The 25,379-nt window shown below is 43.4% G+C and overlaps 1 protein-coding gene across 6 annotated transcripts in view; it reads left to right on the plus strand.

The window, feature by feature from the left end:
* The window catches only part of LOC110509412 (leucine-rich repeat and calponin homology domain-containing protein 2), an 88,858-nt gene that overhangs the window by 39,770 nt on the left and 23,709 nt on the right, over positions 1-25,379 (plus strand). For 4 of the 6 annotated variants that reach the window (XR_005040536.1, XM_036968345.1, XM_036968346.1 and 1 more), the window contains exons 3-14: positions 5,194-5,320; positions 5,416-5,521; positions 6,404-6,540; positions 6,911-7,041; positions 7,557-7,644; positions 7,839-7,935; positions 8,057-8,151; positions 8,739-8,806; positions 9,154-9,258; positions 17,830-17,898; positions 21,113-21,175; positions 24,242-24,290. Coding sequence is in view for 5 of the 6 variants with exons in the window: in XM_036968345.1 (XP_036824240.1) it covers positions 5,194-5,320; positions 5,416-5,521; positions 6,404-6,540; positions 6,911-7,041; positions 7,557-7,644; positions 7,839-7,935; positions 8,057-8,151; positions 8,739-8,806; positions 9,154-9,258; positions 17,830-17,898; positions 21,113-21,175; positions 24,242-24,290 (1,135 nt within the window). In the remaining variant the exon portion in view is untranslated. The remainder of the gene's footprint in view (positions 1-5,193; positions 5,321-5,415; positions 5,522-6,403; positions 6,541-6,910; positions 7,042-7,556; positions 7,645-7,838; positions 7,936-8,056; positions 8,152-8,738; positions 8,807-9,153; positions 9,259-17,829; positions 17,899-21,112; positions 21,176-24,241; positions 24,291-25,379) is intronic. The other 2 variants (XM_036968347.1, XM_036968349.1) reach the window with 1 other exon arrangement.

A 25,379-nucleotide genomic window follows, 5' to 3' on the forward strand; every position in this document is an offset into this window, starting at 1 on the left:
CCAGAGCATTCCCTCTTTCACAGTGGAAGAAAGAGGTCTACACTATGTGATGTTGTTTTGAACGGTTCAATTCCTATACACAGTGGGAGAAAGAGGTCTACACTATGTGATGTTGTTTTGAATGGTTCATTTCCTATACACAGTGGGAGAAAGAGGTCTACACTATGTGATGTTGTTTTGAACGGTTCATTTCCTATACACAGTGGGAGAAAGAGGTCTACACTATGTGATGTTGTTTTGAATGGTTCATTTCCTAGACACAGTGGGAGAAAGAGGTCTACACTATGTGATGTTGTTTTGAACGGTTCATTTCCTAGACACAGTGGGAGAAAGAGGTCTACACTATGTGATGTTGTTTTGAATGGTTCATTTCCTATACACAGTGGGAGAAAGAGGTCTACACTATGTGATGTTGTTTTGAATGGTTCATTTCCTAGACACAGTGGGAGAAAGAGGTCTACACTATGTGATGTTGTTTTGAACGGTTCATTTCCTAGACACAGTGGAAGAAAGAGGTCTACACTATGTGATGTTGTTTTGAATGGTTCATTTCCTAGACACAGTGGGAGAAAGAGGTCTACACTATGTGATGTTGTTTTGAATGGTTCATTTCCTAGACACAGTGGGAGAAAGAGGTCTACACTATGTGATGTTGTTTTGAACGGTTCATTTCCTATACACAGTGGGAGAAAGAGGTCTACACTATGTGATGTTGTTTTGAATGGTTCATTTCCTAGACACAGTGGGAGAAAGAGGTCTACACTATGTGATGTTGTTTTGAATGGTTCATTTCCTAGACACAGTGGGAGAAAGAGGTCTACACTATGTGATGTTGTTTTGAACGGTTCATTTCCTATACACAGTGGGAGAAAGAGGTCTACACTATGTGATGTTGTTTTGAATGGTTCATTTCCTATACACAGTGGGAGAAAGAGGTCTACACTATGTGATGTTGTTTTGAATGGTTCATTTCCTATACACAGTGGGAGAAAGAGGTCTACACTATGTGATGTTGTTTTGAATGGTTCATTTCCTATACACAGTGGGAGAAAGAGGTCTACACTATGTGATGTTGTTTTGAATGGTTCATTTCCTATACACAGTGGGAGAAAGAGGTCTACACTATGTGATGTTGTTTTGAATGGTTCATTTCCTATACACAGTGGGAGAAAGAGGTCTACACTATGTGATGTTGTTTTGAACGGTTCATTTCCTATACACAGTGGGAGAAAGAGGTCTACACTATGTGATGTTGTTTTGAATGGTTCATTTCCTAGACACAGTGGGAGAAAGAGGTCTACACTATGTGATGTTGTTTTGAATGGTTCATTTCCTATACACAGCGGGAGAAAGAGGTCTACACTATGTGATGTTGTTTTGAACGGTTCATTTCCTATACACAGTGGGAGAAAGAGGTCTACACTATGTGATGTTGTTTTGAACGGTTCATTTCCTATACACAGTGGGAGAAAGAGGTCTACACTATGTGATGTTGTTTTGAATGGTTCATTTCCTATACACAGTGGGAGAAAGAGGTCTACACTATGTGATGTTGTTTTGAACGGTTCATTTCCTATACACAGTGGGAGAAAGAGGTCTACACTATGTGATGTTGTTTTGAATGGTTCATTTCCTAGACACAGTGGGAGAAAGAGGTCTACACTATGTGATGTTGTTTTGAATGGTTCATTTCCTATACACAGTGGGAGAAAGAGGTCTACACTATGTGATGTTGTTTTGAATGGTTCATTTCCTATACACAGTGGGAGAAAGAGGTCTACACTATGTGATGTTGTTTTGAATGGTTCATTTCCTAGACACAGTGGGAGAAAGAGGTCTACACTATGTGATGTTGTTTTGAATGGTTCATTTCCTATACACAGTGGGAGAAAGAGGTCTACACTATGTGATGTTGTTTTGAACGGTTCATTTCCTAGACACAGTGGGAGAAAGAGGTCTACACTATGTGATGTTGTTTTGAATGGTTCATTTCCTATACACAGTGGGAGAAAGAGGTCTACACTATGTGATGTTGTTTTGAACGGTTCATTTCCTATACACAGTGGGAGAAAGAGGTCTACACTATGTGATGTTGTTTTGAATGGTTCATTTCCTAGACACAGTGGGAGAAAGAGGTCTACACTATGTGATGTTGTTTTGAACGGTTAATTTCCTAGACACAGTGGGAGAAAGAGGTCTACACTATGTGATGTTGTTTTGAACGGTTCATTTCCTATACACAGTGGGAGAAAGAGGTCTACACTATGTGATGTTGTTTTGAACGGTTCATTTCCTATACACAGTGGGAGAAAGAGGTCTACACTATGTGATGTTGTTTTGAACGGTTCAATTCCTATACACAGTGGGAGAAAGAGGTCTACACTATGTGATGTTGTTTTGAACGGTTCATTTCCTATACACAGTGGGAGAAAGAGGTCTACACTATGTGATGTTGTTTTGAATGGTTCATTTCCTATACACAGTGGGAGAAAGAGGTCTACACTATGTGATGTTGTTTTGAATGGTTCATTTCCTAGACACAGTGGGAGAAAGAGGTCTACACTATGTGATGTTGTTTTGAACGGTTAATTTCCTAGACACAGTGGGAGAAAGAGGTCTACACTATGTGATGTTGTTTTGAACGGTTCATTTCCTATACACAGTGGGAGAAAGAGGTCTACACTATGTGATGTTGTTTTGAACGGTTCATTTCCTATACACAGTGGGAGAAAGAGGTCTACACTATGTGATGTTGTTTTGAACGGTTCAATTCCTATACACAGTGGGAGAAAGAGGTCTACACTATGTGATGTTGTTTTGAACGGTTCATTTCCTATACACAGTGGGAGAAAGAGGTCTACACTATGTGATGTTGTTTTGAATGGTTCATTTCCTATACACAGTGGGAGAAAGAGGTCTACACTATGTGATGTTGTTTTGAATGGTTCATTTCCTATACACAGTGGGAGAAAGAGGTCTACACTATGTGATGTTGTTTTGAATGGTTCATTTCCTATACACAGTGGGAGAAAGAGGTCTACACTATGTGATGTTGTTTTGAATGGTTCATTTCCTATACACAGTGGGAGAAAGAGGTCTACACTATGTGATGTTGTTTTGAATGGTTCATTTCCTATACACAGTGGGAGAAAGAGGTCTACACTATGTGATGTTGTTTTGAACGGTTCATTTCCTATACACAGTGGGAGAAAGAGGTCTACACTATGTGATGTTGTTTTGAATGGTTCATTTCCTAGACACAGTGGGAGAAAGAGGTCTACACTATGTGATGTTGTTTTGAATGGTTCATTTCCTATACACAGCGGGAGAAAGAGGTCTACACTATGTGATGTTGTTTTGAACGGTTCATTTCCTATACACAGTGGGAGAAAGAGGTCTACACTATGTGATGTTGTTTTGAATGGTTCATTTCCTAGACACAGTGGGAGAAAGAGGTCTACACTATGTGATGTTGTTTTGAATGGTTCATTTCCTATACACAGTGGGAGAAAGAGGTCTACACTATGTGATGTTGTTTTGAATGGTTCATTTCCTATACACAGTGGGAGAAAGAGGTCTACACTATGTGATGTTGTTTTGAATGGTTCATTTCCTAGACACAGTGGGAGAAAGAGGTCTACACTATGTGATGTTGTTTTGAATGGTTCATTTCCTATACACAGTGGGAGAAAGAGGTCTACACTATGTGATGTTGTTTTGAACGGTTCATTTCCTAGACACAGTGGGAGAAAGAGGTCTACACTATGTGATGTTGTTTTGAATGGTTCATTTCCTATACACAGTGGGAGAAAGAGGTCTACACTATGTGATGTTGTTTTGAACGGTTCATTTCCTATACACAGTGGGAGAAAGAGGTCTACACTATGTGATGTTGTTTTGAATGGTTCATTTCCTAGACACAGTGGGAGAAAGAGGTCTACACTATGTGATGTTGTTTTGAACGGTTAATTTCCTAGACACAGTGGGAGAAAGAGGTCTACACTATGTGATGTTGTTTTGAACGGTTCATTTCCTATACACAGTGGGAGAAAGAGGTCTACACTATGTGATGTTGTTTTGAACGGTTCATTTCCTATACACAGTGGGAGAAAGAGGTCTACACTATGTGATGTTGTTTTGAACGGTTCAATTCCTATACACAGTGGGAGAAAGAGGTCTACACTATGTGATGTTGTTTTGAACGGTTCATTTCCTATACACAGTGGGAGAAAGAGGTCTACACTATGTGATGTTGTTTTGAATGGTTCATTTCCTATACACAGTGGGAGAAAGAGGTCTACACTATGTGATGTTGTTTTGAATGGTTCATTTCCTAGACACAGTGGGAGAAAGAGGTCTACACTATGTGATGTTGTTTTGAACGGTTCATTTCCTAGACACAGTTAGGCTGCGTTTACACAGGCAACCCCAATTTGAGCTTGTTTCTAATTATTGGCAAAAGAGCTGATCTGATTGGTCAAAAGACCAATTAGTGGCCTCCCGGGTGGCTCAGTGGTCTAAGGCACTGCATCGCAGTGCTAGCTATGCCAACAGAGACTCTGTGTTCGAGCCCAGGCACTGTCGCAGCCGGCCGCGACCGGGAGGCCCATGGGGCGGCGCACAATTGGCCCAGCATTGTCCGGGTTAGGGGGGCTTGGCCGGCAAGGATATCCTTGTCTCATCACGCACGAGCGACTCCTGTGGCGGGCCGGGTGTGCACGCTGACCAGGTCGCTAGGTGTACGGTGTTTCCTCTGACACATTGGTGCGGCTGGCTTCCGGGTTGGATGCGTGCTGTGTTAAGAAGCAGTGCAAATTGGTTGGGTTGTGTATCGGAGAACGCATGACTCTTGACCTTCGCCTCTCCCGAGGCCGTGCAGGAGTTGTAGCGATGAGACAAGACAGTAACTACTAATAATTGGATACCATGACAATTGGGGAGAAAAAGGGGGTAAAAAAAAGAAGAAAAAAAAAAGACCAATTTAGTGGTAAAATAATCTGAATTGGACTGCCTGTGTAAACATAGCCACGGATATCAGTCTGCTCTGGTCCTCTGTTTCACTAACATTTTGTTAACCCATTGAGGAGACATTCATTGCTTGATCTTTTCCTGATGTCCCCAATGTTATCCTTGCGCACAGGATAAAACTTTCATACTGCCTATAATGTACATGTGTATTTTGTGTTTCTATAGCCGGAACCTTCTCTCAACATTGCCAAAATACCTGTTCAACCTCCCTCTCAAAGTGCTGGTGGTGAGCAACAACAAGCTACTGTCTGTCCCAGAGGAGATTGGGAAGGCCAAAGAACTGATGGAACTGGTGAGCACAAGCCCAGAGCTCATAAAAAAACACTGCAGCTATATTGTTACTGGCGTGTCTGTGTGTGACAGCCTGCTTTCTGTCTTCCCATGTAGGACATCAGCTGTAATGAGATCCAGGTGCTGCCCCCTCAGGTGGGGAGGCTCCGTTCATTACGGGAACTCAACATCAGGAGGAACTGTCTTCACATGCTGCCTGAGGGTATGTATCTGTCTACATCCTCTCCCCTGGCCTGAGGGTAGGTAGCTGTCTACATCCTCTCCCCTGGCCTGAGGGTAGGTAGCTGTCTACGTCCTCTCCCCTAGTCTGAGGGTAGGTAGCTGTCTATGTCCTCTCCCCTGGTCTGAGGGTAGGTAGCTGTCTACGTCCTCTCCCCTGGTCTGAGGGTAGGTAGCTGTCTATGTCCTCTCCCCTGGTCTGAGGGTAGGTAGCTGTCTACGTCCTCTCCCCTGGCCTGAGGGTAGGTAGCTGTCTACGTCCTCTCCCCTGGTCTGAGGGTAGGTAGCTGTCTACGTCCTCTCCCCTGGTCTGAGGGTAGGTAGCTGTCTACGTCCTCTCCCCTGGTCTGAGGGTAGGTAGCTGTCTACGTCCTCTCCCCTGGCCTGAGGGTAGGTAGCTGTCTACGTCCTCTCCCCTGGTCTGAGGGTAGGTAGCTGTCTACGTACTCTCCCCTGGTCTGAGGGTAGGTAGTTGTCTACGTCCTCTCCCCTTGTCTGAGGGTAGGTAGCTGTCTACGTCCTCTCCCCTGGTCTGAGGGTAGGTAGCTGTCTATGTCCTCTCCCCTGGTCTGAGGGTAGGTAGTTGTCTACGTCCTCTCCCCTGGTCTGAGGGTAGGTAGCTGTCTATGTCCTCTCCCCTGGTCTGAGGGTCGGTAGCTGTCTATGTCCTCTCCCCTGGTCTGAGGGTAGGTAGCTGTCTATGTCCTCTCCCCTGGTCTGAGGGTAGGTAGCTGTCTATGTCCTCTCCCCTGGTCTGAGGGTCGGTAGCTGTCTATGTCCTCTCCCCTGGTCTGAGGGTAATCTCTCTCCTTATTCTATATCCAAACCCATGCCTCTTGTGCTTTCTTTATTTGTCTCTCCCCAGAGCTGGCTGACCTGCCACTCATCAGACTGGACTTCTCCTGCAATAAAATCACAGAGATCCCTCCTGTCTACAGGAGACTCAGGCAGCTGCAGCACATCATCCTCGACAACAACCCTATGCAGTCCCCACCTGCACAGGTATGTGTGAGTGAGAGTGTGTGAGTGAGAGTGTGTGAGTGAGAGTGTGTGGCAACACCTGTGGTAGTTTATGCTGTAAATGACATTTTGGCACTGCATGGGATTATCCACAGCCATCTCGATGTGTATCAGGTATGGGGTGCCGACGATTTAACACAGGTTAACCTCAGCTTGGCATCATGCCTAGAAACAACTCCCCCTAGCTGTGACAGTCTTCATGATATACCAAGATATACACCTAATGGTCTCCGAGGAACAGTTGCACCATCTAGTGGGCAGCATGATTTGATTTCTGCTTGAATGAACACTTGGGCACTTCATTTCAGCACTTGGATATATCCTTCATGCACTTTGTATTTGTGTGTTTCAGATCTGCCTGAAGGGCAAGGTGCACATCTTTAAGTACCTGAACATCCAGGCTTGTAGGATGGATAAGAAGCCTGACTCTCTGGACCTCCCTTCTCTGGGCAAACGCTGCCTTCCCCAGCCTCTCACAGACAGGTATACACTCTTATATCATATCATAATTATATTTATAAACTGGGTGGTTTGAGCCCTGAATGCCAATCGGCTGACAACCAATAACACGGGTATGACAAAACATTTATTTTTACTGCTCTAATTATGTTGGTAACCAGTTTATAATAGCAATAAGACACCTCTGGGGTTTGTGGTATATGGCCAATATTCCACGACTAAGGGCTGTATCCAGGCACTCCTCATTGCTTCGTGCCTAACAACATCCCTTAGCTGTGGTATATTGGTCATATACCATACCCCCTCTGGCCTCATTGCTTAAGTATACTACAGACAAGACCATGGACCATATACATCATGAATGATATGAATATGCAGTATGTGCCATGAAACTGTAATGACAACTGGTATGACATATTTGAAGATTAATGACACAGGTCTCTACATATTTTGAAGTGCTTACGAAATTGTCATGAATGTGTCTGAATCAAAACTGTCTGACTGTTTATTACTGACTATCCCTTTATATGTCTCTGCAGCATGGAGGATTTTTACCCCAGTAAGAACCATGCTCCCGACTCTGGTATCGGCAGTGACAACGGGGATAAAAGACTGTCTGCGACAGAGGTCAGAGTTCACCCACTGTAGTCAGGCTGAACTGAGGCCTAGATTGTACTGAGGACTGTTGTGCGTTCAACCATGGCTCGTTGATCCTGACACTGCAGTTCTTCTGCAGACATGTTCAGTACACCTGAACTCTATGCTTTATGCTCACTTTAACACTGAGCTTTCTCCTCTTCCTTCTCCCTCTCTTCCTCTAGCCCTCTGACGATGATACCATCAGCCTGCACTCTCAGGTCTCAGAGACGGCCCGCGCCGATGCCCTCTCTCTCCTCTCCAAGATGGACTCAGGCAAAGGTAAGACCTGTTTGGATGCAGTGGATTTGACTGTTTGAAAAAAAACGGTTTGAGCATTGATGGGCTCAACTGGCAACAAGCACATTAGTCTGAGGTTCAACCTGGTGTGTTGCTCCCGTAGATCAGGTACCCTTTGACTTCATCGAGCCCAACGCAGAGGAAGATGCTGCCCTGTCAGACGGGCAGCAGAGTGGACCCTACATCTCATGTATAAAGGTACATCAACAGGGATCCATAGAGAGCTGTATGACCACTACAGTACACCATTAACTACACTAGTCTTCCACTGTTGAACTATCCCTGGGTGAGCTAGTGTGTCCAATTAGTGCCTGTTCTTTTCCACTGTTAGCTCTGAAGAATGGGAGGTTTTGGTACAAGCTTTAAACTAATCTTATCTTTCATTGAGTCAAAAGCTTCAAATTCCATAAATTTGATTGAATAAAGCCAACAGATCGTCTCGTTAGTTTTTGGGGGGGCTGGAAACCTGTGGAATCAGCCAAAGCACACAGCTTGAAGTTTAAATGAAATGTGTTGTGATTGAACTTGGATAAGAGTGTGGGGATTTTACTTTTACATATCTGTTTATGGGCTCCGGAGTGTCGCAGCGGTCTAAGGCACTGCATCTCAGTGCTAGAGGCGTCACTACAGACCCTGGTTCAATTCCAGGCTGTATCACAACCGGCCGTGATTGGGAGTCACATAGGGCGGCAGCCCAGGTTTGGTTAACTGACTTGCCTAGTTAAATAAAGGTTAAATAAAAATAACATGATTTTATTGAGTTTACTTTTTATTCTGTGTGTCAGGAATTGGAGAAGGTTCTTAACAAGTCACACCAAAGCAAAGATAAGGAGAACTGGAAAGAGGAGTCTGGGTAAGTCTTCACTACACTTGAATAGACAGAAGAAAGGAGGAACGGAAGAAAATTCACCTTTTAACTTCTATAAGTTTGAACTGAAATCATATTGATCTATCTGTCTCCTTAAATAACTAATTTACAACACTAGTTAATGTACTATAGTTGATAATTAGCAGCTGTAGATGATAGCAGAAGTGACATAATATAATAACAGGCCCAGACAGTAGACATGCTGAGAAGGTTATGTTGTTGGATAGCTGCCACTATAGTAGGGTCACACACTTAGTTAATGCTATTATAGGGAGTATAGTTGGCATAGGTTTTGGCTTCAAACTGAATTGCCATGTCCCTGTTTCCTGCAGCTCTGAAAAAGATCAGCTAGTTGAGGAGGATGAGGATGAGCTGAAGGAAGTGCTGGACCTGAGGAAGATCGCTGTCCAGCTCCTGCAGCAGGAGCAACAGAACAGGTAAGAGGCTGAGCTCTGACCCCTGCCATGGCCACTCCTCTCTGACATCACCTCACCCTGAGTTCTACCCTACCCTAGCCCCATACTGTATCTCTCTTGCATCCAGGCTGAGGAGAAATCAGCACACAATGCGTCCCTGACCAACTGTTCAGACAGATCTGAACACAATCAGATCACAAAGTGACTTTTGTGCGTCTAGACTCGTGTTTTCAATGCAAGCTTCGTATTCTGACAGAAGTCTCATGTAAGTGTCAAGTGTAGACAACTTCTGTCCTCCACACCACTGCTTAGCTCTGCCCTGCCCCTAGCCCCATATCTCTATGTCCTCCACACCCCTGCTTAGCTCTGCCCTGCCCCTAGCCCCATATCTCTATGTCCTCTACACCACTGCTTAGCTCTGCCCTGCCCCTAGCCCCATATCTCTATGTCCTCCACACCACTGCTTAGCTCTGCTCTGCCCTGTCCCTAGCCCCATATCTCTATGTCCTCCACACCACTGCTTAGCTCTGCCCTGCCCCTAGCCCCATATCTCTATGTCCTCCACACCACTGCTTAGCTCTGCTCTGCCACTAGCCCCATATCTCTATGTCCTCCACACCACTGCTTAGCTCTGCTCTGCCCCTAGCCCCATATCTCTATGTCCTCCACACTACTGCTTAGCTCTGCTCTGCCCCTAGCCCCATATCTCTATGTCCTCCACACCACTGCTTAGCTCTGCTCTGCCCTGCCCCTAGCCCCATATCTCTATGTCCTCCACCACTGCTTAGCTCTGCTCTGCCCTGCCCTGCCCCTAGCCCCATATCTCTATGTCCTCCACACCACTGCTTAGCTCTGCTCTGCCCTGCCCCTAGCCCCATATCTCTATGTCCTCCACCACTGCTTAGCTCTGCTCTGCCCCTAGCCCCATATCTCTATGTCCTCCACCACTGCTTAGCTCTGCCCTGCCCCTAGCCCCATATCTCTATGTCCTCCACACCACTGCTTAGCTCTGCTCTGCCCTGCCCCTAGCCCCATATCTCTATGTCCTCCACCACTGCTTAGCTCTGCCCTGCCCCTAGCCCCATATCTCTATGTCCTCCACACCACTGCTTAGCTCTGCTCTGCCCCTAGCCCCATATCTCTATGTCCTACACACCACTGCTTAGCTCTGCTCTGCCCTGCCCCTAGCCCCATATCTCTATGTCCTCCACACCACTGCTTAGCTCTGCCCTGCCCCTAGCCCCATATCTCTATGTCCTCCACACCACTGCTTAGCTCTGCCCTGCCCCTAGCCCCATATCTCTATGTCCTCCACACCACTGCTTAGCTCTGCCCTGCCCCTAGCCCCATATCTCTATGTTCTCCACACCACTGCTTAGCTCTGCTCTGCCCTGCCCCTAGCCCCATATCTCTATGTCCTCCACACCACTGCTTAGCTCTGCTCTGCCCTGCCCCTAGCCCCATATCTCTATGTCCTCCACACCACTGCTTAGCTCTGCTCTGCCCCTAGCCCCATATCTCTATGTCCTCCACACCACTGCTTAGCTCTGCTCTGCCACTAGCCCCATATCTCTATGTCCTCCACACCACTGCTTAGCTCTGCCCTGCCCCTAGCCCCATATCTCTATGTCCTCCACACCACTGCTTAGCTCTGCTCTGCCCTGCCCCTAGCCCCATATCTCTATGTCCTCCACACCACTGCTTAGCTCTGCTCTGCCCTGCCCCTAGCCCCATATCTCTATGTCCTCCACACCACTGCTTAGCTCTGCTCTGCCCCTAGCCCCATATCTCTATGTCCTCCACACCACTGCTTAGCTCTGCCCTGCCACTAGCCCCATATCTCTATGTCCTCCACACCACTGCTTAGCTCTGCTCTGCCCCTAGCCCCATATCTCTATGTCCTCCACACCACTGCTTAGCTCTGCCCTGCCACTAGCCCCATATCTCTATGTCCTCCACACCACTGCTTAGCTCTGCTCTGCTCTGCCCCTAGCCCCATATCTCTATGTCTTCCACACCACTGCTGAGCACAGCTTCCCCATCCCACCTCTGCTCCCTCTCTCTACCCTTGACCTATCTTCACTGCAAGGGCAGGAAGGTCCTGGGATGTTCTTGGAGGAGAGGGTTGGGAAGGGGAGGGACTCTTCTTTTCAGTTTCCCAGAATGTTGGGCAGTGACAATAAGGACTTGATTTACAATCCCTGGCAGTTATGGGTTTCTGACTAATTATTGGGCTCTAACCACAGTTATTACAGTGTATTCATAAAGTTTCCAGGCCCCTTGACATTTTCCCCATTTTGTTACGTTACAGCCATATTCTAAAATTGATTAAATTATTGTTTTTTTTGCATCAATCTACACACAATACCCCATAATGACAAAGCAAAAACAGAAATACCTTATTTACATAAGTATTAAAACCCTTTGTTATTAGACTCGAAATTGAACTCCGGTGTATCCTGTTTCCATTGATCATCCTTGAGATGTTTCTACAACTTGATTGGAGTCCACCTGTGGTAAATTCAATTGATTTGACATGATTTGGAAAGGCACACACCTGTCTATATAAGGTCCCACAGTTGACAGTGCATGTCAGAGCAAAAACCAAGCCATGAGGTCGAAGGAATTATTCGTAGAGCTCAGAGACAGGATTGTGTCAAGGCACAGATCTGGTGAAGGGTACCAAAACATTTCTGCAGCATTGAAGGTCCCCAAGAACACAGTGGCCTCCAACATTCTTAAATGGAAGAAGTTTGAAACCACCAAGACTATTCCTAGAGCTGGCCATCCGGCCAAACTTAGCAATCGGGGGAGAAGGGCCATGGTCACCGAGGTCACCAAGAACCCGATGATCACTCTGACAGAGCTCCAGAGTTTCTCTGTGGAGATGGGAGAAACTTCCAGAAGGACAACCATCTCTGCATCACTCTACCGATCAGGCATTTATGGTAGAGTTGCCAGACAGAAGCCACTCCTCAGTAAAAGGCACATGACAGTCCGCTTAGAGTTTTCCAGAAGGTACCTAAAGGACTCTCAGACCATGAGAAACAAGATTCTCTGGTCGGAAGAAACCAAGATTGAACCCTTTGGCCTGAATGCCAAGCATCACGTCTGGAGGAAACGTGACACCATCCCTGCAGTGCGGATGTTTTTCAGTGGCAGGGACTGGGAGACTAGTCAGGATCGAGGGAAAGATGAACGGAGCAAAGTATAGAGAAATCCTTGATGAAAACCTGCTCTAGAGCGCTCAGGACCTCAAACTGCGGCAAAGCTTTACCTTCCAACGGGACAACGAACCTAAGCTCACAGCCAAGACAACGCCGGAGTTGCTTCGGGACATGTCTCTGAATGTCCTTGAGTGGCCCAGCCAGAGCCTGGACTCAAACCCGATTTAACATCTATGGAGAGACCTGAAAATATCTGTGCAGTGACGCTCCCCATCCAACCTGATAGAGCTTGAGAAGATTTGCAGAGAAGAATGGGATGAACTCCCCAAATACCAGGGATGCAAACTAGTCACCTTTCTGCAAAATTCGCTGTTTTGAATCCAAAATAGGTGACCTATGTGATTTGTGTAGATACGTTGAGAAAAGTTTGGGAGTGATATGCATTTGGAGCAATGCTGGCTATATCCAAGGCTCAGCCAATCGTCCACATAACAACAGAATGCAGCACGCGACTGAAGAGAGAAGAGAGAGAAGAGACAACCATATTGCTAGTTACAGCATCAGTGCGTACTCTGGGAAGACAGCAGGAGAGTGGAATGGCAGTTTGCCAGTTACAGCAGCGCGTCCCCTGAAAGATAATGAAGAGGTAGGTGAGAAGCCTGACCACAGAGACGGGGACGAGAAGGTGATGAAGCGTACTTAATGAGCTGTAACCTAAAAACAACTGGCATTTGGAAAGTTTGAGGTGAGGTGGAAAGTGTGGTGGAACAAGTATTGTTAGCATTGTTAAGTATCTTGCTACCTAGATTGAATTCTCCGTTAGCTAGCCAGAGAAATATTGAGCAACGTTAGCCAACATAACTGATCAAATAATTGAGTTCATGGTGTGAAAGTTAGCTGGCTAATAAAGTCAGACAGCTACAACATCCGATGCGCTAGCGTTAGTAACATTAACCTAACCAATTCGCTACAGTATTAACTGATGTACGACTCCTTGCCGTTCCTCAAGTTATAACGCATTACGTTAGTTGTTTACTGGACCCTTGCAATCTGTGTGAAATGTTAACTAGCTAAAGAAATAACTGCTATCTGTGAACTGATGTTTTCCCTCTAAAGTCTGTGGTTAATTTTCAGAATGAGAGAATTAGGTGAAAATGAGGCGTTGCTTGTTAAAAACTTGTTATGGCTGGGGGCAGTATTGAGTAGCTTGGATGAATAAGGTGCCCGGAGTAAACTGTCTGCTACTCAGGCCCAGTTGCTAATATATGCATATTATTAGTAGATTTGGATAGAAAACACTCTGAAGTTTCTAAAACTGTTTGAATGATGTCTGTGAGTATAACAGAACTCATATGGCAGGCCAAAACCCGAGGAAAAATCCAACCAGGAAGTGGGAAATCTGAGGTTTGTAGTTTTTCAACTCATTCCCTATCGAATGCACAGTGTCTATGGGGTCAAATTGTACTTCCTAAGGCTTCCACTAGATGTCAACAGTCTTTAAATCCTTGTTTGATGCATCTACTGTGAAGTGGGGGCAAATGAGAGGGGAATGAGTCAGAGGTCTGCCAGAGAGCCACAAGCCGGCCATGCTCATTCACGTGAGAGTTAGCTTGAGTTCCATTGCATTTCTGAAGACAAAGGAATTATCCGGTTGGAACATTATTGAAGATTTATGTTAAAAACATCCTACAGATTGATTCTATACATCGCTTGACATGTTTCTACGGACTGTAACAGTACTTTTTGACTTTTCTTCTGCTTCTAGTGATCACGCGTCATGAATTTGGATTACTGGGCTAAACGCGCAAACAAAAAGGAGGTATTTGGACATAAATGATGGACATTATCGAACAAAACAAACATTTATTGTGGAACTGGGATTCCTGGGAGTGCATTCTGATGAAGATCATCAAAGGTAAGTGAATATTTATAATGCCATTTCTGACTTCTGTTGACTACACAACATGGCGGATATCTGTTTGGGTTGTTTTGGTCTCTGAGCGCCGTACTCAGATAATTGCACGGTGTGCTTTTTTGGTAAAGCTTTTTTGGCATCTGACACAGCGGTTGCATTAAGGAGAAGTGTATTTATAATTCCGTGCATAATAGATGTATCTTTTATCAATATTTATTATGAGATTTTTTTATATAAATATGAACTTTATCGAACAAAACATACATGTATTGTGTAACATGAAGTCCTATGAGTGTCATCTGATGAAGATCATCAAAGGTTAGTGATTAATTTATTTCTAGTTCTGCTTTTTGTGACTCCTCTCTTTGGCTGTTTTTTCTGTGACTTGGCTCTGACCTAACATAATCGTTTGGTTTGCTTTCGTCGTAAAGCCTTTTTGAAATTGGACACTGTGATGGGATTAACAAGAATGGTATCTTTAAAATGGTGTAAAATTCTTGTATGTTTGAGGAATTTTAATTATGGAATTTCTATTGTTTTGTATTTGGCGCCCTGCACTTTCACTGGCTGTTGTCATATCGATCCCGTTAGCGGGATCTCAGCCCAAAGAGGTTATTAATTAAGTATTGTAGCAACCCGCACAGTGTGTTATGGTTTAGGCAATTAGTTGGTTGTGTTGTACTTACCAGTACCCAGTGTTCACGGTGTCCGACATGCCAATCAACCTGCTATCTGCCAATCATGGGAATGCCTGGAATGTTCTGATGCCGGGCATCCTGGTGGTTGGCATGGAGGGGGGTTGGGCAGGGGGATGGAGCATTGGAAGTTAAGACTAGGTTTAGCCATTATTCTTTCTCTTACGGCTGGGCTTCACAAGAGAAGCTCACGGTTGGTTTGTGGAGTATCCTTCGTTTATTTGGCGTGGGCTACAGCCAAACAGTAGCCTGTGTGAAGTTGGGTTAATAAACAGTCAATTCGTAAACTCAAGCCTCTGTCTGGACAATTGTTCCTTTATGATCTAGTCAGGTCATTACAGTATTAAGCAAGTGGATACAGGGATGAAGTGGAGCTGGGCCTGGTTTAAGCTGGATTTCACTGTAGAGGTGAAAGGAACACCACACACTTTCCCTCTTTCTAACTTTTTCAATACAGGGGTATGCCAGGTGTACTCTCTGCCTGAAAGTGATCAATTATGCCAACAAAGGGTATCATGCTCTACTGGCACGTTGTAGAACCGATGTCCACAGGCAGAAAGTGTACAATGTAATAATGTGTAGCCCAAAGATACTGCTTTTGTTGTGTTGAATTTGACAGTAACACTTGTGTGTGAGTGAGGCGGAATATTAATTGTTTTATCTGGTGAACGTTATTTTTGCACACATGTAGCCTTGTGCGCTTGATCTATGTCTACTATAGTGGCCACTATAATAGAGCAAAAATAGAATGCCTGTTTGTTTCATTCTATTTCTACTTTAAGATGTTTTTTTCCCAAGTGCAATATTTGGATGTGTGTGGTCACAAGCGGTCTATTATAAATGCTGTCATGGCTAACTGCAATAGTAGTGTATTGTTTTTTTCTCAAGACTTGAGTGTCATTTGCAATAAAGTCTAGGCAACAAATAACATTGGATTGCTTTATTTTCATTTTTTAGCTGCGAGTTAGCTTAAACACTTTATTTTACACACAGAGACTGATTATGTGATCATGTAGATCTTTGTTTAATTAGTTAACCTGCATTTCCCCCTAGCAGGGATTTTTTGCATGTTAACGTGCAAAAAAGTGTCACCTTTTTGGACCCTCACCAGTTTGCAATACAGGCGTGCCAAGCTTGTAGCGTCATACCCAAGAAGACTCGAGGCTGTAATCGCTGCTAAAGGTGCTTCAACAAAGTACTGAGAAATTGGTCTGAATACTTATATAAATGTCATATTTCAGTTTTTAATTTGTAATAAATCTTCAAAATGTAAAAAAAAAAACTGTTTTTGCTTTGTCATATTTGGGTATTGTGTGTAGATTGATGAGGGGGAAAATTATTTAATTCATTTTAGAATAAGGCTGTAACGTAACAAAATTTGTAAAAAGTCCAGGGGTCTGAATACTTTCCAAATGCATTGTATACTGAACAAAAATATAAATGCAACATGTAAAGTGTTGGTCCCATGAGGGAGCATGCAATTGGCATGCTGACTGCAGGAATGTCCACCGGAGCTGTTGCCAGAGAACTGAATGTACATTTTTCTACCATAAGCCGCCTCCAACGTAATTTTAAGGCATTTGGCAGTCCATCCAACCGGCGTCTAAACCGCAGACCACATGTATACATGTATGGTCTTGACCAGACTGCAGTGCGGCTTCAGTGGGTAAATGCTCACCTTCAATGGTCACTGGCATGCTGGAGATGTGTGCTCTTGACTGCTGAATCCTGGTTTCAACTGTACCGGTCAGATGGCGTCGTGTGGGCGAGCGGTTTGCTGATGTCAGTGTTGTGAACAGAGTGCCCCATGGCGGTGGTGGGGTTATGGTATGGTCAGGCATAAGCTACAGACAACGAACGCAATTGCATTTTATCGATGGAAATTTGAATACATAGAGATACCGTGACGAGATCCTGAGGCCCATAGTCGTGCCATTCATCTGCCGCCATCAACTCATGCTTCAGCATGATAATGCACAGCCCCATATCGTAAGGATCTGTACACAATTCCTGGAAGTTGAAAATGTCCCAGTTCTTCCATGGCTCGCATACTCACTAGACATGTCACCCATTGAGCATGTTTGGGGTGCTCTTGATTGTTTACGACATTGTGTTCCAGTTCCCGTCAATATCCAGCAACTTCTCACAGCCATTGAAGAGGAGTGGGACAACATTCTACAGGCCACAATCAACAGCCTGATCAACTCTATGTGAAGGAGATGTGCTGCATGAGGCAAATGGTGGTCACACCAGATACTAACTGTTTCTGATCCACGGCCCTACTTTTTTAAAGATATCTGTGACCATCGAATGCATATCTGTATTCCCAGTCATGTGAAATCCATAGATTATGGCCTAATGAATTTATTGCAGTGGACTGATTTCCTTAAATTAACTGTAACTTGGTAAAATCTTTGAAATTGTTTAATGTTGCATTTGATATTTTTGTTCAGTGTAGCTTACTTACAATCAGTAGTCAGTGAGAGCCAGCCATAGCTGTTGTAGACAGCAGGTGATATGTGAAAAGTACATGTTATCATTTATTTTGTATTGGGTTATTCTATATTCTCTGCATTTTGTCCGTTGTATAGGCAGACCTTAGGTGATTTCCAGACATGTTACTGCTCCTTTCTCTCCTGAAGTTACTCCATCACCACGCTCTAACTATCTCTCTTCTCGCTCTGCATTTAACAACCCTCCCCGTCATTTGTTCCCCCATTCTCTCTTCTTCCCTCCCTGCTTCATCCATCTCCTGCTCCCCAACCTCGCCACTTCCTTGGACCTGATTGATGCACACGTGATGTGTGGCTACTAGACGACGGTCCTTAATTTGTAGAGCAGAGAGTCTAATTCATCGAAGGAGGGTTGCCGGCCGAGCACACAGGTAGAGAGAGAGATACAGTACCAGTCAAAAGTTTGGACACACCTACTCATTCAAGGGTTTTTCTTTATTTATTTTTTACTATTTTATACATTGTAGAATAATAGTGAAGACATCAAAACAATAAAATAACACATGGAATCATGTAGTAACCAAAAAGGTGTTAAACAAATCAAAATATATTTTATATTTGACATTCTTCAAAGTATTCCCAGCTACCTTTTTCCTTGATGACAGCTTTGCACACTTTTGGCATTCTCTTAACCAGCTTCATCTGGAATGCTTTTTCCCTGAAGAAGTTCCTACATATCCTGAGCACTTGTTGGCTGCTTTTCCTTCACTCTGCAGTCCAACTCATACCAAACCATTTCAATTGGGTTGAGTTCAGGTGATTGTGGAGGACAGGTCATCTGATGCAGCACTCCATCACTCTCCTTCTTTGTCAAATAGCCCTTACACAGCCTGGAGGTGTGTTGGGTCATTGTTCTATTGAAAAACAAATAATAGTCCAACTAAGCGCAAAACAGAACAGATGGGATCAGCAAAGCACCCCCACACCATCACACCTCGTCCTCCATTCTTAATGTTGGGAACCACACATGCAGAGATCATCAGTTGACCTACTCGCATCTCTCAAAGACACAGCGGTTGGATTTGGACTCATCAGACCAAAGGACAGATTTCCACTGGTCTAATGTCCATTGCTTGTGTTTCTTGACCCAAGCAAGTCTCTTCTTATTGGTGTCCTTCAGTAGTGGTTTCTTTGCAGCAATTCAACCATGAAGGCCTGATTCACGCAGTCTCCTCTGAACAGTTGATGTTGATGTGTTTGTTACTTGAACTCTGTGAAGCATTTATTTGGGCTGCATTTTCTGAGGCTGGTAACTCTAATGAACGTATATTCTGCAGCAGAGGTAACTCTGGGTCTTTCCTGTGGTGGTCCTCATGAGAGCCAGTTTCATCAGAGCGCTTCATGGTTTTTGTGACTGCTCATGAAGAAACTTTCAAAGTTCTTGAAATGTTCCGCATTGACTGACTTTCATGTCTTAAAGTAATGATAGACTCTCATGATGGACTATCATTTCTCTTTGCTTATTTGAGCTGTTTTTGCCATAAATGGACTTGGTCTTTTACCAAATAGGGCTATCTTCTATATACCACCCCTACCTTGTCACAACACTGGAAGAAGGAAATTCCACAAAATAACTTTTAACAAGACACATCTGTTAATTGAAATTCATTCCAGGTGACTACCTCATGAAGATGGTTGAGAGAATGCCAAGAGTGTGCAAAGCTGTCATCAAATCAAAGGGTGGCTAATTTGAAGAATCTAAAATATAAAATATATTTTGATTTGTTTAACACTTTTTTGGTTACTACATGATTCCATATGTGTTATTTCATAGTTTTGATATCTTCACTACTATTCTACAATGTAGAAAATAGTACAAATAAAGAAAAACCCTTGAATGAGTAGGTGTGTCCAAACTTTTGACTGGTACTGTATGTGTGACAGAGTGAGATTTTGAAAGCTAAAGGAGGGGGATATATGTACAGTATGCAAGACTCAGGTGGTGCGTGTTAAATTGTTTTGAAATGTTTCTGTGCCTGAAACAACACATTTTTGTCTTATTGTGAGATGACATGTATGCACACCATTAGAGCAGTGCTTATTAATTACGGTCCTGCAGGACACACATTTTAGTTTTTGCCCTAGCACTACACAGCTGAATCAAAGGATCACCTCAGTCATGAAGTCAAGTTTTGATTTACTTGAACCAGGTGTGTAGTAATAAGGCAAAAACAGGACCAAAATGAAGAAACACTGCATTAGATATATTATTTGTTGGTCTCCAGGTCTTAAATCCACCTGAACCCATACCATACCATGACCGTCTGAACACATTGTGCCTGCAAAAAAAACAGAGAAATTATACTAATCTTTACTTATGAACTGGGTGGTTCGAGTCCTTAAGCCCTTAAACTTTACACCACTGGGTATACAGTCTGATATACCACAGTTGGTATATCAGACTGTATACCCAGTGGTGTAAAGTACTTAAGTAAAATACTTTAAATTACCTCTTAAGTTGTTTTTTGGGGGTATCTGTACTTTACTTAACTATTTCTATTTTTGCCAAATTTTTATTTCACTTCATTTCTCATGAAAATGATGTACTTTTTACTCCATACATTTTCCCTGACACCCAAAAGTACCTGTTACATTTTGACAGGAAAATTGTCAAATTCACACACTCATCAAGAGAACATCCCTGGGGATCCCTACTGCCTCTGATCTGGCAGACGCACTAAACACAAATACTATGTTTGTAAATGATGTCTGACTGTTGGAATGTGTCCCTGGCTATCCGTCAATAAACAAAAGAAAGAAAATTGTGCCATCTGGTTTGCTAATATAAGGAATTTGAAATGGTTTATACTTTTGATACTTAAGTACATTTTAGCAATTTGATTTACTTTTGAGACTAAAATATATTTTAAACCAAATACTTGGACTTTTACTCAAGTAGTATTTTACTGGGTGACTCACTTTTACTTGAGTAATTTTCCATTAAGGTATCATTAAGTTATGACAATTGAGTTATTTTTCCACCACTGCGTATACCACGGGTATGACAACATTTATTCAAATCAAATCAAATGTTATTAGTCACATGCGCCGAATACAACAGATGTAGGTAGACCTTACAGTGAAATGCTTACTTACGAGCCCCTAACAAACAATGCAGTTAAAAAAAAATACGGATAAGAATAATAAATAAAAGTAACAAGTAATTAAAGAGCAGCAGTAAAATAACAATAGTGAGACTATATACAGGAGGGTACCGGTACAGAGTCAATGTGCGTGGGCACCTGTTAGTTGAGGAAATATGTACATGTAGGTAGAGTTATCTATGCATAGATGATAACAACAGAGAGTAGCAGCGGTGTAAAAGAGGGGGGGGGGGGATGCAAATAGTCTGGGTAGCCATTTGATTAGGTGTTCAGTAGTCTTATGGCTCTAATTACTTTGGTAACCAGTTTATAATAGCAATAAGGCACCTCGGGGGTTGTGGTATATGGCCAATATACCACAGCTAAGGGCTGTGTCCAGGCACCACTTTGCATCGTGCTTAAGAACAGCCCTTAGCCGTGGTATATTGACCATATACCACACCTTCTCTGGCCTTATTGCATCCTCTGTTTACCTGTCCAGGTTCCTCAGTCACTCTGGCAGCTCCAGTAGCAAACAGAGGTCCCCCTGCCAGGCCATCCGCAGGTACGTACGTACAGCACAGCTCTGCCTAAACACATTTTTATTTTCTTTATTTTTTTATTTCACCTTTATTTAATAACCAGGTAGGCTAGTTGAGAACAAGTTCTCATTTGCAACTGCAACCTGGCCAAGATAAAGCATAGCAGTGTGAACAGACAACAACACAGAGTTACACATGGAGTAAACAATTAACAAGTCAATAACACAGTAGAAAAAAAAGAGTCTATATACAGTGCCTTGCGAAAGTATTCGGCCCCCTTGAACTTTGCGACCTTTTGCCACATTTCAGGCTTCAAACATAAAGATATAAAACTGTATTTTTTTGTGAAGAATCAACAACAAGTGGGACACAATCATGAAGTGGAACGACATTTATTGGATATTTCAAACTTTTTTAACAAATCAAAAACTGAAGAATTGGGCGTGCAAAATTATTCAGCCCCCTTAAGTTAATACTTTGTAGCGCCACCTTTTGCTGCGATTACAGCTGTAAGTCGCTTGGGGTATGTCTCTATCAGTTTTGCACATCGAGAGACTGACATTTTTTCCCATTCCTCCTTGCAAAACAGCTCGAGCTCAGTGAGGTTGGATGGAGAGCATTTGTGAACAGCAGTTTTCAGTTCTTTCCACAGATTCTCGATTGGATTCAGGTCTGGACTTTGACTTGGCCATTCTAACACCTGGATATGTTTATTTTTGAACCATTCCATTGTAGATTTTGCTTTATGTTTTGGATCATTGTCTTGTTGGAAGACAAATCTCCGTCCCAGTCTCAGGTCTTTTGCAGACTCCATCAGGTTTTCTTCCAGAATGGTCCTGTATTTGGCTCCATCCATCTTCCCATCAATTTTAACCATCTTCCCTGTCCTTGCTGAAGAAAAGCAGGCCCAAACCATGATGCTGCCACCACCATGTTTGACAGTGGGGATGGTGTGTTCAGCTGTGTTGCTTTTACGCCAAACATAACGTTTTGCATTGTTGCCAAAAAGTTCAATTTTGGTTTCATCTGACCAGAGCACCTTCTTCCACATGTTTGGTGTGTCTCCCAGGTGGCTTGTGGCAAACTTTAAACGACACTTTTTATGGATATCTTTAAGAAATGGCTTTCTTCTTGCCACTCTTCCATAAAGGCCAGATGTGTTTAATATACGACTGATTGTTGTCCTATGGACAGAGTCTCCCACCTCAGCTGTAGATCTCTGCAGTTCATCCAGAGTGATCATGGGCCTCTTGGCTGCATCTCTGATCAGTCTTCTCCTTGTATGAGCTGAAAGTTTAGAGGGACGGCCAGGTTTTGGTAGATTTGCAGTGGTCTGATACTCCTTCCATTTCAATATTATCACTTGCACAGTGCTCCTTGGGATGTTTAAAGATTGGGAAATCTTTTTGTATCCAAATCCGGCTTTAAACTTCTTCACAACAGTATCTCGGACCTGCCTGGTGTGTTCCTTGTTCTTCATGATGCTCTCTGCGCTTTTAACGGACCTCTGAGACTATCACAGTGCAGGTGCATTTATACGGAGACTTGATTACACGCAGGTGGACTGTATTTATCATCATTAGTCATTTAGGTCAACATTGGATCATTCAGAGATCCTCACTGAACTTCTGGAGAGAGTTTGCTGCACTGAAAGTAAAGGGGCTGAATAATTTTGCACGCCCAATTTTTCAGTTTTTGATTTGTTAAAAAAGTTTGAAATATCCAATAAATGTCGTTCCATTTCATGATTGTGTCCCACTTGTTGTTGATTCTTCACAAAAAAATACAGTTTTATATCTTTATGTTTGAAGCCTGAAATGTGGCAAAAGGTCGCAAAGTTCAAGGGGGCCGAATACTTTCGCAAGGCACTGTACATTGTGTGCAAAAGGCATGAGGAGGTAGGCGAATAATTAAAATGTTGCAGATTAACACTGGAGTGATAAATTATCAGATGGTCATGTACAGGTAGAGTGTGCAAAAGAGCAGAAAAGTAAATAAATAAAAACAGTATGGGGATGAGGTAGGTAAAAATGGGTGGGCTATTTACCGATAGACAATGTACAGCTGCAGCGATCGGTTAGCTGCTCAGATAGCAGATGTTTGAAGTTGGTGAAGGAGATAAAAGTCTCCAACTTCAGCGATTTTTGCAATTCGTTTCAGTCACAGGCAGCAGAGAACTGGAACGAAAGGCGGCCAAATGAGGTGTTGGCTTTAGGGATGATCAGTGAGATACACCTGCTGGAGCGCGTGCTACGGGTGGGTGTTGCCATCGTGACCAGTGAACTGAGATAAGGCGGAGCTTTACTTAGCATGGACTTGTAGATGACCTGGAGCCAGTGGGTCTAGCGACGAATATGTAGCGAGGGCCAGCCGACTAGAGCATACAGGTCGCAGTGGTGGGTGGTATAAGGTGCTTTAGTGACAAAACGGATGGCACTGTGATAAACTGCTGAGTAGAGTGTTGGAAGCAATTTTGTAGATGACATCGCCGAAGTCGAGGATCGGTAGGATAGTCAGTTTTACTAGGGTAAGTTTGGCGGCGTGAGTGAAGGAGGCTTTGTTGCGGAATAGAAAGCCGACTCTAGATTTGATTTTCGATTGGAGATGTTTGATATGAGTCTGGATGGAGAGTTTACAGTCTAGCCAGACACCTAGGTACTTATAGATGTCCACATGACTTCTGCCCCTCACTCTGCTCTGACAGGTGACTACTGTATGCCGTATCAACGAGACCATGGTTCGGTTGCATAAAACTAACCAAGTTTAGTTATGGACTAAAAAGCATGGTCCATCCATGCTCTGTTGAAACTGGCCCCATGACTGATGTTATAGGATGTTGTCATAGTGTAGTTATTACGATGAGTAATTACTATGAAAAGAGTATGAGTAGGCACAAATCATACTGTATGAGGATGATGAGTAAGGTGTTTAAAGTAAAAAACTCCAGTGTGTCTGTCTGGTGTTTTTTATTGTTGGCTGCCTTCTAATGATGAGCCAATTTCTCCAGTAAACTGTAAATAAGGCTTACATGAATATAAGTTTGTATGTGTGACAGAGTGAGTCGGTGTGTTTTCCTGTCTCCCTCGCAGTGCCTCTCTGGATGAAGGGAGCAGTGGACCGTCAGTGCTGAGTGGGCAGGTAAGGAACTGGACTTTCTGTACCTTCTGTTTTCTACAGGAAACAAGCAATTCATTATTTCCATTGCACTGTGCATTTGCAATATGTTTCAATGGGCATTTACCATCACAAATTTGTCATGCTCAAAAATCCTGCAGGAATGCGAAATTGACTGGCCCGATGAACTCAGGATGGCCAGGCAGTGTTTCTGGTTCCTCTCCATCGATCGTTGGAGTTGATTTCAGAATGTCATTTTGGTGATGGTACCTCACTGTTTAAACATATTGCAAATGGACAAAAGTCAGCCAGCAAGTCACCGTCCATTAGTCAATTAGATGTCATTCTGACACCAAACTGATACAAACTGACACCACACCCACTTTTTCTAACTCGTTTAGAAGCCAACTATCACATATTCCAGAGCAGGCCCAAAATTCACATCGACTTCTGTTCAAACCATAACAAAAACGTAAAACACATAGTTACGTTCTAGCTGCAGGTCCGAACTGGACCTGACATTAGCTGAGGGGACCCCGAATCCCAAGTTTCGGCTCGATAGGTCATTCGGTACCCGAGCAAGACCTTAATTGGTGCTGAAAATCCACTTTTTTCCATGCCTTGCTACGGGGTCCTTGAATGAGCTATCGGACAGAAACATTGGGGTCCTTCTCTATGGGCCGAGCCATTTTCAATGCACCTAGTCTTGCGACTCTGGGACTTTTCTAAATGTCGTCATTTTCGTAATGGTCAAAATGAATTGAAGTCATTGCAAATGTACGAGGCTGTTTCTCGGTCCGAGAACCTTCTGAGATCTAGAACAGGTTCCTAAAGTTTCAGAACTCTAGGTCTAACGGTTATTTAATAGTTCGAACAAAGGTAACTATTGCAGGCGCTGTCTGTCTCTACGCACCACACTGTGTCCCTCTGTCCAAGCTGTATGTGTGTGTGTGTGTGAGTTTTTCTTGGAAATTTTATGGGAGAAATGACTGCTTTACAGTTCATGAGAGTTGCCTAATCGCTTTTGACTTTTTTGACTTTTTTAACCCTTTGAAACAGCCCCTATGACAACATTTATGGCACTTCCGGTTGGCAGAGGAAGCTAAAAGTAAA

This window comes from Oncorhynchus mykiss, chromosome Y, assembly GCF_013265735.2.
Source record: "Oncorhynchus mykiss isolate Arlee chromosome Y, USDA_OmykA_1.1, whole genome shotgun sequence".
Classification (NCBI taxonomy): domain Eukaryota; kingdom Metazoa; phylum Chordata; class Actinopteri; order Salmoniformes; family Salmonidae; genus Oncorhynchus; species Oncorhynchus mykiss.